The 15769-nt window shown below is 47.9% G+C and overlaps 1 protein-coding gene and 1 pseudogene across 1 annotated transcript in view; one reads left to right on the top strand and one right to left on the bottom strand.

Annotated features, from left to right (window-relative positions):
- Prp6 (pre-mRNA processing factor 6) overlaps positions 1 to 15769 on the bottom strand; it is a 73484-nt gene that overhangs the window by 48702 nt on the left and 9013 nt on the right. Inside the window, exon 8 of the mRNA XM_037421989.2 lies at positions 1005 to 1136. Coding sequence (XP_037277886.1) covers positions 1005 to 1136 — 132 coding nt within the window. The remainder of the gene's footprint in view (positions 1 to 1004; positions 1137 to 15769) is intronic.
- LOC142796359 (uncharacterized) lies at positions 13083 to 15200 on the top strand (annotated as a pseudogene).

The following is a 15769-nucleotide window of genomic DNA, read 5'->3' as shown; positions in this document are numbered from 1 at the left end:
GGGCCCTTGTGCCGAAAATTACATCATTCTAAACAAAGTGGAAATCAAATGCATTCCCCACATACTATTCAGAAAAAGGAGAAAAAAAAGGACTACAATGAAGCAGGCTTCTAACTTTGGCTATAAGAAACTGAAACAAATAAGCTTTACTTTTCCAGAATAGGATAGCCATCACTTTCAGACACAACTTCATCACTGTTCATGAAGAACCAAAGAAAAAGCTTCACCATACTGAGCTTGAAAATGCAAGGTGTCAAATGGACATGTAGCATTAGAAATTTAAATACACTTGCCATTCTGTGCTTTTTTTTTTATATTAATATGGATTTCAAGGGCCATGTCATTAACTTCAACACGTCCCATTTTATTATGGTGTCACATGATCAAGTCGATGAAGGATGCGGCAGTCTCCTGTTAAAGGTGAAACGCTTCATTGGACAAACTTGTGCACAGTAAATGAAAAGTGAAGTTACAAGCAATACACACGGCACATTGATAGTGTCGATCACAGCCATTGACTATTAGTTATCTGATTGGCAGCAAGATATGTCAGCTTTTATACAAGCATCACAGTACATTCTAGCGTCATCACTGATTCTAGGATACTGAAACCTAGAAGGTACTCAGACACATGCACACTGGGCATGCAACCTTTGTAGTACAGTCGGTGTCATTCACAAAGAAGCATGCAAGTTAATGCACGACCCATGCCATGCAATAAAACGTGAAGCAAAAAAAGTGAGAAAGGCACTGCTCATAAAATAAAAGAAAGCAAGTACGCATGTTAACGGTGAGGTTCAAGCCTATCATTCTATGAAAAAAAGCCGTGTTCAGTGTTTCTGAAACTACACGAAACTGTGCCAGTACTTCTAAATCTACTCAGGAGGCAATAACTACTACAATGAATAAAATAAACAGGACGCATACTGGTGTGTTGTGTACACAATGCAGGCCCCTATAGATCGCACCCCACTGAGCTACAACGGCCTGAAAGAAATACCGACCTGGTTCAGCTTAATGTCCATGAGAGTGTTTCGAGCTTGGCCAATCTTGCGCAAGTCGAGGTCAGCCGATGGAGTGGCCCAACCAGGGGTCGAAGTGCCTGGGAATGGTGTCGTGAGCCCTCCTCCGTATGCCTGCACAATAGTTACCGACAAACTTCTCAGGTTATTATGGCTAGCAATAAGTTTCATTTCTTGGAGAATGAAGTCTCGAGAAACATGAAAGTTCAATAGAAGCGGGAAGCATGGCTTGGTGGTGTCAGGCTTAGAAGAATCACTTGCACTCTTTTATTCGTGAGATCATTAACTAAGAGAGTTCCACCTTGCTACTGCATAGGTTGCTCTTTTCTGATGACGGTGCCGATGCACACATTAGAAAAATTATGTTCCAGGGTGTTCTTATCAATAATACCTTATTTACTCACGTAATCCTCACAATCGCATAATTCTCGAACACCCCCATCACCTAACAAAAATACGATTTCTTTTTTCCTGCGAGTAATTATCGCACCTCCGCAAATTGCCGCAATAATGTCATCTGCTCGTTCCAGCCACTGATGATGATAGCACGTGTCATCGGGCGCCATGTCTTAAGCATAAAGCGTACTATTATTTCACAGAAATTTAATCCAATCCAAGCCAAGCCAAAGTGGCAAGTGCGCATTGCGGTGTGTTTTGTACATTGAGTCTGTAATGTTACGCTATGGGGTGATACAGAAGCTACACGACTGCTTTCAAGTTGAAAGCCATTAATCATGCACTAAACAACGGCAGCAGCGCCACCAGTAGGCCCTTCGGAGTCGACGAGTTTTGTGTTCGCTACTGGTGACGGCAGCTGAAAGCCACCAAGACACGTTGGGCCTTCCGTGTGCTTATGGAGGCAAAGTCGTTTTAGACATTTTTTTTTGTTTATTTCTTCAGTGATCTTGATCAAACTGCACAGGATTATGCAGTTTTTTCTGCCGATTTCAAATATCTGATTAGATTTTAGATAACTCATCTTGTTCCTGAGATAATTTAAGTTCACCCCATAGTGCTTAAGGCCGCCATAGAAAAAAGTGCTTAATTAAAAGTGATATTTAACGATATGCCAACTTAGACTAATGTCTATAGAATGAGTATGCAAGAGTTTTTTGTTTTTAGGCCTTTCTTGGTTATATTAAAGCAAAATGAACTCTCCATTTTCAAAAGCAGTTGGAATTGTGTTACAATTTCGATGAGTAATTAATTAAAAAGGTTTGTGCTCTAAATTCTGCTCCCATACTTGCATTCTTCATACATGCAGGTTTCCATTGCAAAAAGAATTATTGTTGTACATGTCCCAGCTGCAGAGATATTGAGGCCTCAAAATTGAACAAGCCGTAAATTTACTTTTTTGAGAAAAATGGAAAAAACTGAAAACACACAGTTTCTTTAAAAAGCCACAATCATGGTGTGCATATTTTGCAATCTTCATAAAGGTGCTCATAAATTCGTAGCAGAGCTTCTAACACAGGTGCTGGCAAATTATAAAGAAGCCTCGAAGTCGGTTCCCCATCTTTTGCAGGTTCTACATGTTAACAGCACAAAGAATATGGACAGCTAAAATGACATTACAAAAAAATTACCACTACCTGGTGTGTGAAAATTTGCAGAGAGATAGAAGTATACTTGCAGAAACCAAATATGTCAACATTAAAAAATGCATTTTTTTTGTCACTTTTTGGTTCCAAAGACCAGTCTGACCCCTTACGACTGGAAAGGATCGTAAACTTTATTTCGGCAAAAGGCAACTGCAGACGATTCTGTGTTAAATGGCTACCAGCCCAATACTAACGTTGTACACTAACCTTTTGTGGGCTCTTGTTGAGTGACGAATGCTACTGCTGCACCCGCAATGCCAACAAGCTTTGCGTACGGTATTCTAATTCTCAACTATTTGCTTGCGCCTTTTGCGTCTCAAATAAATCTTGCGTTGTGTTGAACCTGTGCTATTGTTGAGGTAAGCCTTACAGGGGCCCTGCAACACTTTTTTATCATGGTCACAAAACGCTGCCTATCCGTAATAGAGGCTCCCAACAACATGCGAGCCAAATATTTTAGCACAGCAGGCGGCCTAGAATTCACGATAAATTATCAAAGTCAGCTAAAATTGCTATCTCTTCTCTCGTCAAATCACGGAATATGCCCCAAAATCAAACGTAGCAAGCTCATCTATCACGCACTGGCTGATTTGAACATGGCGCGCTCACTCGTTAAAAAGATCGCCACAAGAGGCCACTACTTGTCCATGCGTGCGCCTGCGATCACACTGAAAAAATTAGTCCTTCTCAAAGCTTGCAGTCTTGCACGACCACTGCAAGCTTTCATTTCTCTTTTCTTCAAAAAACATGTTTTTTTTTATCCAGTGCTAAAGGAGGTCTTGTTGGTTAAAATAAAGGTAAGAAATGCAAGCACTGTTGCTATGATCATGTGAGAGAGAACCCTGCTTTTATCACATGCAGTATGTTACATTTGTACCGGTGCACATCGACGCTAGCTCTATGCCAGGGAGAGAAAAGACGACGAAGTTCGTGTGACGCGCTCTCGGCCTCCTGTTTTCTGTGCTGCAGCTGTCTTGCTTGCCCTGGAGAGTTTCTTGCTGAAACTCCTCCGAAGAACAAGCTTGTTACATTTGGTGGAGATGCTGGGTCGTTCCCCTTTTCGTCCTGGAGCTCCGCAACTGTACTTTACCACCTGCCCCCGGAACGGCCGAGGACGCCGCTCCTTCCCAAGCACCACCTACGGTCATGTGTGCTGGAACGCTTCGTCAACATGGCCCTCTGATGTTCAGTGGCACCGACGAACCTGACGTCGAAGACTGGCTGGTAGAGTTTGAGCGTGTTAGCGGTCCCAACAAATGGGATGACCCTGCTAAGTTGAAGCACGTCAGCTTCTATCTGACCGATGTGGCAAAGCTATGGTGCTACAGCCATGAAGCCGAGTTCACCACCTGGTCGGCATTCAAGCAAATCATCGCTTCGGTTTTCGGCCGGCCTGGATTGCGCAAGCTTCGCGCCGAACATTGCCTCCGTGTCAGAGCCCAAAAGAATGGTGAGACGTTTACGAGTTATATTGAGGACGTCATCGATCTATGTAAGCGCGTGAATGCATCTATGGCGGAGTCTGACAAAATAAGGCACATACTGAAAGGCATAGATGACGATGCATTTTATGTGCTGGTAGCCAAGCGCCCTGAGACAGAAGCGCAAGTCATTGAACTGTGCCAAAGCTTTGACGAGCTGCGCAAAGAGCGCCTTTCTACCCATCGCGCCGGAATTCCCACAGTGGAACTCTCATCTTTGGAAGCTAAGAGCACTGGCGCTGAATATTCCACCTTAGTGCCGCAAATTAAGCAATACATCCATGAGGAAGTGGCTCGTCAGCTCTCTATTGTCACGTCTGTCACCAAGAGTCCCACGGCACTGGATCACTCGCTCCGTCGTGTCATTCAAGCTCAAGTTGCTGAGGCGGTTCCACCTCCTGTACCACCAACGCAGCCTGCAGCGCCTCTCACCTATGCTGAGGCCGTAACCCGTTCCTATGCTCGACCGTCGCGAACACCATCCGCCCCAGTCACCAACTTCTACTCGCCACCACGCCCTGTTCACCCATAACGCTCGGTTCTCGCGCAACCCCTCTCGCCTCCCGGACCACCTCACAACCCTTGGCGCACTCCAGACAACACGCCCATCTGCTGCGCTTGCGGCATTCCTGGCCATGTTGCGCGTCACTGTCGTCGTCAGCGCAGTGTTTATGCCAATGATTACATCCCCAACCTCGGCTACATGCCACAGCAGCCAGCATACCCTGTTTCCGCCGACTCATCGGGCGCTTATTTGCGCCGTGCCAGTTTCCCCTCACGTCGATCTCCTCCTCCCCGGCGCCGCTCCATTTCTCCTATGCTCCGCCGTACCAACCCCACGCAAGAGGAAAACCAAGAGCCGCAGTTCCTGAGGCATGAACTGCGCCCTCGTCGAAAATTTCAAGGCCTCATCTTTCGCCTCCGAACAAGATCGCGGTTATTATTGATGGTGTCGCGACAAACGCTCTTGTCGACACAGGAGCTGCCATTTCTGTTTTAAGTGAACTTTTGTGTCGCAAACTGCAGAGAGTGACGACACCCGTTTTTGATCTTTTATTACGGACGGCGAGCTCACAGCACATTAAGCCTGTGGCGGCGTGCACGGCAAGTCTTTTTATCAACGACGCATTCTACATTGTGGAATTCGTTGTCCTACCAGATGCATCCCATGACGTGATCCTCGGTTGGGACTTCCTTTCTACACATGATGCGCTCGTTGACCGCACTGGAGCTTGACTCGCTTTGTCCCCTTCCAGTGCCACAGTTGTTGACGTCCCGAGCCCAGTGCCTAAATTGGTTGTCGCTGCTGACGCTATCATTTCTCTGTTCTCTGCCACCCTGGTGTCCATTTCCTCTGACTCAGTTTATGATTTGACTGCCCTGTTTACACCGTCTGAAGACTGTGCACACCGACAGAACCTCATACTCCTATTTGCCGTTGTTACCCTTGTGCATGGTGCCGGTGAGGTCTACGCGTGCAATCCCTTTCCTTGCTCGGCAACTCTGTTACGCGGCGAATGTGTTGGACATTTATTTAGACAGTTTTGAAGCCATCTTCCCTTTGGATGTTACGTGCGAAAAGACACCGTTGACGATAAATGCCGTCACCTCCGCCGCGGCTACAACCTCCCCTGTCCAAGACATCCTCCTGCGTAGCATTGATAACGCGCTTACTCCAGTCCAGTGCACAAAGGTTGTTCAACTGCTTCAACGCTTTCGCGCCTCTTTCGACGTTGGCCAGCCATTATAGGGGCGCACGTCTGCAGTGACTCATCGTATTGACACCGGTCATCATGCTCCCCTAAAGTGTCCCTTCCGGGTATCGCAGGCCGAACGCTGCATTATTAGCGACAACGTCGATGACATGCTGAAACGTGGCGTGATTCAGGAATCGAACAGTCCCTGGGCCTCTCCTGTCGTGCTGGTGCAGAAAAAAGACGGTTCAATAAGATTTTGCGTTGACTACCGCCGCCTAAACAAGATTACGCGGAAGGATGTTCATCCCCTACCCCGCATCGATGACTCCCTGGACTGTCTTCAAGGAGCCGAATATTTCTCATCACTGGATTTGGGTTCAGGCTACTAGCAAGTGCCCATGGCTGAAGCCGACCGTCCGAAAACAGCGTTCGTCACCCCTGACGGTTTATACGAATTTAACGTAATGCCTTTCGGCCTTTGCAATGCGCCTGCTACCTTCAATAGGATGATGGACACCATTCTCAGAAGCCTCAAATGGCAGACCTGTCTATGCTACTTAGATGACATGTGGTTTTTTCTGCAGATTTCCCATCTCATATCGCTCGCCTTGAACAAGTTCTCGAGTGCCTCACTAACGCCGGCTTGCAGTTAACTTTGAAGAAATGTCATTCTGCCACCCGTCAGCTTACCATCCTAGGCCACGTCGTCTCCAAAGAAGGAATTTCGCCAGATCCTGCCAAACTTCGAGCGGCTGCTGAATATCCCAAGCCCAGCACTCTAAAGGAACTCCGAAGCTTTATTGGGCTGTGTTCATATTTTTGGCGCTTCATCCGCAATTTCGCCTCCATTATATCCCCCTTTGGCACAGCTTCTCGCCGGCAGCAATGACCTCTCAGCTTGGAGTGCCGATTGCGATGAGTCATTTACAAAGCTTCACCTACTTCTCACGTCTCCTCCAATTCTGTGCCACTATGACCCCAATGCGCCTACAGAAATACACACGGACACTAGCGGTGTCGGCCTTGGCGCGGTACTCGCCCAGCGAAAACCAGACTTTGGCGAGTACGTTGTAGCATATACCAGTCGTACCCTCACAAAGGTGGAGTCAAATTACTCTGTCACAGAAAAGGAGTGTTTGGCAATTGGGCAATCGGTAAATTTCGCACCTATTTCTATGGGCGTCAGTTTGATGTTGTTACCGACCACCACGCGCTACGCTGGCTGTCGTCCTTGAAAGACCCGACTGGACGCCTGGCTCGCTGGGGTTTACGAATACAGGAGTACGATATACATGTGATTCATCGCCCTGGACAAAAACTTGGATGCTGACGCTCTATCTCGATCTCCACTGCCTTCCGACACTGCCGGCTCACCAGCTTCCGCTTGTTATTCATCATCTCTGACCATCACCGACATGCCGGAAGAACAGCGCAAAGATCCCTGGATCGCTTCCCTGCTTGACATTTTGTCTCAACGGGCCCCAAACTCCGCCTCACACACCCTACGTCGTCAAGTCCAACACTTCGCACTTCGTGAAGGCTTGCTGTATCGTCGCAATACCTGACCGAAGGCCGTAGGTGGCTCCTCGTGATCCCCCGTCATTTGCGCACAGACATTTGCAGTGCCTTCCACGATGACCCTCAGTGCAGTCACGCTGGCTTGTTCAAGACGTACTCGCGTCTTCGCCTGAAGTACTACTGGCGAGGCATGTATCGATACGTTCGCGGGTACGTTCAGTCGTGCCCTGAACTCCCGACCACTATTGACGTCCACTCCCGACCACTATTGACGGCAATCGCTGGATAATAGTCGCCATCGACCACCTCACGCGCTACGCAGAAACATCTGCGCAACCAGCCGCTACTGCGAAAGACGTCGCGTGGTTCCTTCTTTGTCATCTCATTCTGCACCATGGGGACCCACGTGAATTACTTAGTGACCATGGCCGCGTCTTCCTCTCAAATGCCATCGAGGCTCCGCTCAAAGAATACCGCATTGTACACCACACCACTTCCGCATACCATCCTCAGACTAACGGCATGACAAAACGCTTCAATCGTACCCTTGCCGACATGCTGCGATGTACATGTCGGAAGACCACACAAACTGGGACCGCGTACTTCTTTTCGTCACCTACGCTTACAACTCTGCGTCTCAAACAACCACTGGCTTCTCTCCCTTCTTTCTCCTGTATGGACGTGAACCTTCATGTTCTATAGACACCATTCTGCCGTACTAACCGGACGTTTCTGAGGGCAAACCCATCTCTCAAACTGCTGCTTACGCTAAAGAATGCCGTAAACTGGCTCGCTCGTACACCATTCAAGATCAGTCGCGCCAAAAAATTCCGTCATGACACAGCTGCGTCTGATGCCCATTACTCCCAGGGAAAGCTGGTTTGGCTTTGGGTCCCGTCCACAACTCCCGGACTTTCCACTAAGCTTTTGTCACGGTACCTCGGTCTTTACCACATACTGGAGCAGACATCTCCCGTAAACTACGTCGTTGAGCCGGTCAACCCATCGCCCGATCATTGCTGCCGAGACCGTGAAACAGTTCACGTCACGCGACTTAAGGGGGGAGGTGGGGATCGAAAGTGAAATTCTTTAGTTTTTTCGTAGAGCAATGAAATTTGGCATGCTTACTGGAAACTGCGCTAAATGATAAATGACAAAGTTTCATTCAGCTATCTCCAGTAGTTCTGGCATTATAAATTTTTTTATCCATCAGTGTACAACCAAACTTGCCCAAAGCCTGGTGTGACAAAAAAACATGGTAGAAGCCTATAGTTGCTCTTATATTTTAGCCATTGGGATGGTTGATGTCGTGACATTCTGCAAATATTTTTATGACTCTGTTTTTATTTTACAGAGAACATTGTATACATGCTTGTAAATGTGGTCGTTATCATAATGTGAAATTAGCTTAGGAGTAAAAATACTGAGGTAGTAATTAACAAATATGAAAACGTCACGACATAGAAAGTTCACTGAGGAACATAATGCAAAAAACCACATGAAAATCCGTCAAGCCATAGTCATGCAAGCATCGTGGCAAGCTGGACAGTCGGGTCAAAACACGTTTCTGAGAAAACTGGCGTTAAAGTTGAACAGTCAGTAAAGGTCCATCAAAATGCCCCGGGACTGTAATACTTTGTGTCTTTGCTTGCGAGGGTCTTCTTACGTCCTTTCTCTTTCATTTTTTCTGCACTGCGTGCTTTTCGTTTTCTTTGCTGGTCTTTTTCTTCAGCTCTTTGAAGGGCGAGGCTAGCAGGTTTGATGCCCACGGACTTGCACATTTCAGTGTAGGCTCGCAAATTCCCAAAATTGTAGCGTGCAACTGCTTCATGTACTGTTGTCTCCACTGCGAACAATGAAGCGTGTTGGTCCTTTGAAGTCAGTGACCAAATAACTGAATGCAAGCTTTCCGCCGCATTCTGAGTTTTGTTGCCTTTGCATCGCTCCAACAGTTGCGGGTCAGAGAGACGTTGGTATACAGGCAGCAGAGCCTCCGCTACACGTTTCGACAGGTTATACCTGTGAGGTGGTGCTGGCTCCATTTTGGCCTGTGCTGAACGATGTTTGCACCAGCTATCAGGGCCAGGTGGGCAGAGCTCATGGTGAGGCTCGTCGTCGGTGGACGTGACGTGATAAAAAGTGGCCATCACGGCCCTTTGCATGTCAGGGACACTTGTGTGTTTTCACAAGGCTAACCCGTAGTAGCTGGTCAGTTTTTTAATCAACTCCTGCGTCAGTCCACCTCTCCCACCCAATGGCTCCCCTTTCTTAGCTCTTGTCACCAGTGTGCGGAGAGCGGTGCCCATTCTCTTCTGCACATGGTTCACGCAGTCTTCTTTGGTCAGTGGTATGAAGCCGTACACCTCATCTTTGCACAGAGCAAGATAGGTTCGGCTGTCACCATCACATATAATGTTGGTGTAGCGGAAGCCATACCTGCTGACAGAGCGCCTGAAAAGTGTCAGAGCAGCCTCCACTTCCATCTGTCCGGAGCCAACATCAGTATTCTTCTGACATTGATGTTTCTCAGCCCAAGTGACGAAGTTGGGGTCGCTCTCTGCTGGTTGTTGACAACACCCAAGACAGAAGTTGGAAAGGACTGTGCAATCCAGCACAAGCCCCGTGTAAAACTCAATAATACATCCTACCCCAATGTGTGAGCTGTGGCCTCTTGTAAGCCACGTGCCGTCATACACAACTGTGATGTTGTTTGGGCTTGATGGCTGCATCTTACTGTACACGTCTTTTACCGCAAGCACAGCATCTGCAAAGATGTTTTGTGCAGCTTCCTCTGCTCCTGGTTTGAATGTTTTTTTTAGGTGTTCCTGATAGGTTTTTTGATGAATGCCCCGATGAGAGACATTCATTGTAGCCCAGAAGTCATTCAGGGCAGTGGGCCCTTTTCCAATGGACTTGATTGCTTGCATGGCTCTTAGGTTGACTTCAAAAGCCCTTCCTTCGGATTTTCTACTGGATGACCAAGGTGAATGAATAGGGCCACAGGAAGCACACAAAAGTACCAGTTTTACTGCCAGGCCCAATTTTGTCCCATGCTGCACTGACAAAGTCTTCTTACAACATTTTGGGCAGAGTGCAGGTCCTATTAGGGAATTCATGGTAGAAACCTGAATTAGGGTGAACTCATCCTCTTTTGTTGCCGATGTTTGCTCCGTTTGCTGCGCGAACCCGAACTTCCGCTCCGTTGCCGACACCTCGCGAAGTGCATCGCGGACACTGCTGGCTTGCTTCTCGGCGCCTTCCGAGGACACGAAACGAGGTTCCAGGTGTATTTGAACGGTGCGCTTCCGCTGAGGCAAACGATCGCCGACATCCTGGACAGCTGGCACCACGTCGTCGTCCTCCGCCGCGAAAACGAAACTTTTCTCGCGTTCACACCGCACCGTGATGCCGCGGCTAGTTGATGGCCCCGGGTCTTCAGTGTCACTGCCAGGCGTCGATTCACCGTCACTTTGAACAGCCGGCACCGCATCGTCACCCGCCGCAGCGAAAACGAAACTTCTTTCGCGTTCGGGCCGCACCGCAACGTCGCGGCTAGTTGACGGCCCCGCGTCATAGGCCTCACTGCCGAGCATCGGCAGCGAGCAGGTGTCGGCTTCCGACGACACGTAGCTTGGTGGCGACGCGGTACTCGGTTCGTCTGATTCAATCGCTGCTGACTGCTTCGTTTTCCCAACAGGAGGCTTGCGTTTACGCTTCCCGTAAGCGTACTTCGTCCGGTACTTCGTCCTGCGCTTCCGGTCCACGCGACGATCCATTGCGGGCGCTAAGCCTCGCGCTAGGGAAGAGTTGGCGTATCGGCGACCGTATCGGCGTATCGGCAGGGGATTCGCAAACTATAGTGTGCCAGCGTGTGCGTAGCAGACGTGCGTGCGCGGAGCAGACGACCAGCGCAAGCAAGCGCGTCCCAGCAGCCACTCACAGAGCGCGCTCAGTACCACGTGACAGGAGCGACCAATGGGTGCGCGTCTAAGGCGTCGCGGATGCCTTCGCATTTTTTCTGTTTGTGCGTTTATCTTAGCTCGTAGAGTCGTGGTTTCACCGGGAGAAGTACGGCGGTGAAGCAAGCTTTCCAGTGACACCAAGCTTTCCGCGAGCGGCGGCGAAGGCGCGGAAGTATCGCGCTCGGAAATGGGCCATTTTCGCGCAGATTTCAGCCAGCTTTTTGCGATCCGCGGTCAGAAAAACATTTTTTAAGCTTACTTTGAGATCGTTTTCGGCGGAAATATTTTTAGATATGATAGAAATGGTGATGCAGAATCCAAATCTGCCCTTATCCAAAATTCGTTTTTTTGCGAGAATTTCGCGATTTGATCCCCGCGTCCCCCCTTAAACCCTGCTAAGACCCACCTATAGCCTATATCCTATCATCTATAGCGTCTTTTCCTTAAGTCGCCGTAGCCAGGATGGCTCCTCTTTGTGCGGGGAAGAAATAATACCGGTGCACATCGGCACTAGCTCTGTGCCAGGGAGAGAAAAGACGACGAAGTTCATGTGTCGTGCTCTCGGCCTCCTGTTTTCTGTGCTGCAGCTGTCTTGCTTGCCCTGGCGAGTTTCTTGCTGAAACTCCTCCGAAGAACACGCTTGTTACGCATTATACAGAGGAAACCCCGATTACACGACTTTCGGAGGATTACACAATACCATCATATAATCCGGGCATCGTTTAATCGAAAAACTAAAATTATAAGCAGTGACACTCATACCTGCCCAAAAAATGGGTACACACCAACTGAATAAGCCCACGGAATGACCTTGTGCATCTGCAAGGAAGGTAGATCGAATTATTCTTGCCAGTGGCAACTGATAGCAGCATTACTGAACTGGAGGAGGCGGAAGCGAATCTTTATTCTCAACTTTAAAAAAAAAAATCGAACCCAACGTGCATCTTCCTACCGATAAACAGAGACCGAAAATTGCCTGTGCAGGAAAACAAAACCAAAAGAGCGTTGCCAACCGCCTCCCATCAGAAGAGTCAGACACAATGTCATCAGTATCACATAATGGCGACAGACCACGAGTTTGTCTAGAAGCGTAGAATGCTTTCGTGCGCGACTGAGCTATGCACATTGTAATTACTACTTGGCTTAAGAAGTGCAACTAGTAATGTCCTGCTGTTATGATGATCATTGACGTCAAGTGAAAATAAATATGCACGGTGAAAAGGCTGCATCGCACCCTTACGCGTGCACAAGCCTGTGACTGCGAGTGCATCAAAGGCAGAAGATCCGTTGTATCTTGACCAAAAAAAAGTTTCCACGCACCAAAACAGGAAAATATCAGCATATCGATCAGCTGAAGCTACTCTGTGTGGATAGAGTTTGACTAGGTAACGACCCCGCATACGTACGCACGCGATCAAGGCTTAAGGGGAGATGCGGGTCGAAAAATCGCGTTTTTTGCGAAAATTTCCACTTTTGAGATATTGTTTCTAAAATCACTTTTGATCATTCAACTATCATTTCCCCAAAGGTCATAGCTGAATTCAAACAAGAAAGTGCTAAAAAGTCGATCTGCGCTAGTGAAGGTAGCTCCCGAAGTCGCGAATTCACGCATCCGACGGCTATTTTCGAAAATCCGCCACTCGGCAACACGATGACGTCCGCCATCGGGGTTTGTTCGGTGATGTAGATCAAGGCTCCTTCTAGTGCACAGGCGTCCCCCTAGTTTCGTATTTTAGTGAGGAAATTCACAAAACAGTCGTTTCCAAGTCGGTTTACAGCCAAGCTGCAGCCGCTTCGCGCATCTCTACCGGTCACATGGTACGCTACCGAGGCCGCCATTGGCTACATCTGATCGGCCTCGCTCGCTGAGCGCTTGCGACGATCGGCACTTGCCGTGCGTTTCTACGTTTTTCCGAGTTCACCATGGATAACTCTAAGAAGCGAGACTTCCGAGCGCGAAAGTGTGCAAGCAAGAACAAGTACCGAGGGCGTCGACGTAAACCGAAGCGCAAAGCAGCGGTAGAAGAATGCGAGCCGCGGGCCACTAGGCCTAATCAAGGCAGCGGGGATACGGCGGCTTGCGGGAACTTTGGCGAAATCGACGCCGCAATCAAGTTCATCAGCGCATCAGAAAAAAATATTGAACAGTTCGAAAGCGAGAGAACGAAGAGTGTTTGTGGCTCTGTGAGCGGAGTATTTTGTGACATCGGCGCACTGACATCGATGGTAAGCCGTGCTGTTTGTCCAACATGCCACACCGCTGGACTCGTCGTTCGCGACACCGAAAGTAAACGTAAGGGCCTGTCTTCGTTCCTCGAGCTGCACTGTGATAACAGTGAGTGTCCTGAGTCACTGGTTTCTGCCGCGCATAGTTCGCGACGTGTTCTGCCGGAAAGACAGCCCACCGATGCCGGTGATGACTGGAACTACCGAAGCGGCAGCTCACGCGACAGCTTCGCTGTCAATGTGAAGGTAGTTGTGGCTGCGCGTGCAATAGGCATCGGGCATGAACAGCTGTCGCGTTTTTGCGCTATTCTTGGACTGCCAATACCTATGCATTATAAGACTTTTATTGCAATCGGCAAAAAAGTTCATGCTGCAGCTACCAAAGCTGTGCAAGAAAACCTGGCGAAAGCGCGGATGATAACTAAAGAGAAAGTGGATGTGGCTGATGTTGCTGTCATGTATGATGGCACATGGCAAAAAAGAGGGCACAAGAGCCACAATGGCATCGGCACTGCTGTGTCTGTGGACACTGGTTTGTGCTTAGATTTTGAAGTGCTGTCGAATTACTGCCTTGCCTGTAGCCAGCACCAGGACTTGGGTGATGAGGAAGAAATATGGCAAGCATTCCACACACCTGTCTGCGAAAAAAATACAGAGTGCTCCTCTCATGCCATGGAGACTGAGACAGCTTTGCGCATATGAGGCAGGACATCCTCATACACAACACCATTGCGCTTCACCAAGTTCCTCAGTGATGGGGACAGCAAAGCTTATACCGCTGTCGCTGAGGCCAAGGTATATGGTGAAGTTGTTGTGGACAAGGAGGAGTGCACAAACCATGTGGCCAAGCGTCTAGGCACTGCACTTCGGAAACTGCCAACACGACTTCCACGAGGGGAAAAGCTGACAGATGGCACAATTCAGAAGCTGCAGAACTATTACCGTATTGCAATCACAAACAACAGAGGTGATATTCTGAAAATGCATCGTGCCATCTGGGCCTCATATTTCCATTCATCTTCGAGCAACACAGCAGGCAGCCACCGATACTGTCCAGAAGGGGCGACTTCCTGGTGCAAGCATAGGCGAGCCGAAGCGCTTGGGGAGGCCCCACTCGACCACACACCAATCTTGACCAAGGCTCAAGGATTGGCTGTGCTTCCCATTTACAAGCGGCTCACAGATGAAAAGTTGCTGGTGCGTTGTATCCAAGGGAAGACCCAAAACGCTGCAGAATCTTTGAACAGCAAAATCTGGTTGTTGTGTCCAAAGACTAAGTTTGCCTCCCGGACAACAGTGGAAACTGCAGCTGCTATGGCCGTGCTGTGGTTCAATAAAGGACATTCAAGCTTTGAACACGTGCTAGAGGAGCTTGGTGTAGTCCCACCAGATCAACTGATCACCCTGGGCCAATCCCGCGACCAGAAGAGAATCGAAAGAATGTCTGCGTGTGAAACAGCCGAGGCAAAGGCCCATCGGCGGAACGTGGCAAAGAAAGCGCGCCTTGATGACTCCCTTCTCAAGCGGCGAGAAGGATCCACGTATGGAGCAGGACAATTTTAGGTGCTCTAGCTGTGTCCCTTCTATGATATCACCAAGTTTTGTGCAAATCGCACTGTGTAATCATGAGTAAACATATTTACAACTTTCAAATGCATTTTTCTCGATTTCCATTTTGAGGTAATTCTCTCATTTTGTGCACAATCTTTTTTAGGCATAAAATAGTCCTATCTTGATGAAATTTTGCACAGAGCTTAATCAGCCACTCTAGAATACAAGTATCTACTTTAGGTTGCATTATACATCACAGATGTTTTGTTACACAACTTGATACACTGATAGATAGATGTAAAATACGCATTTAGTACTTTAAATTTTTTTTAAAAAATGTAGCAAATAAATTTTCTATTTGAGGTACTTTTCTGTATTGTACTGCTCAAGTGCAGCAGAATGAGCCATTTTGCAATTCTGTGTGAAAATTTTTAGTAAGCTTTATTATGTGCACAAAAAACCCTATACTTTGATATCAAAGTTGTAGTAACTCCGGAACTACTATAGCTATCAAAAAAATAATTGCAGTTATGAAATCAGCACTGCAAGCTTTACTAACACCTAAAATTTCAAGGAGCTGGGTTATGAAATAAAAAAAAACCTTTTCGAGTAGCATCTCCCCTCAAGTAAAAGCGCATAAACTTCCAGGAAGATAAATTTTCTATTTTAAGAACACATCGTGTCCCTCTACTTTTCTAATCGTCAACCTAG

Source organism: Rhipicephalus microplus, chromosome 2, assembly GCF_043290135.1.
Source record: "Rhipicephalus microplus isolate Deutch F79 chromosome 2, USDA_Rmic, whole genome shotgun sequence".
Lineage (NCBI taxonomy): Eukaryota > Metazoa > Arthropoda > Arachnida > Ixodida > Ixodidae > Rhipicephalus > Rhipicephalus microplus.
This window is presented reverse-complemented; position numbering and strand designations above follow the sequence as displayed.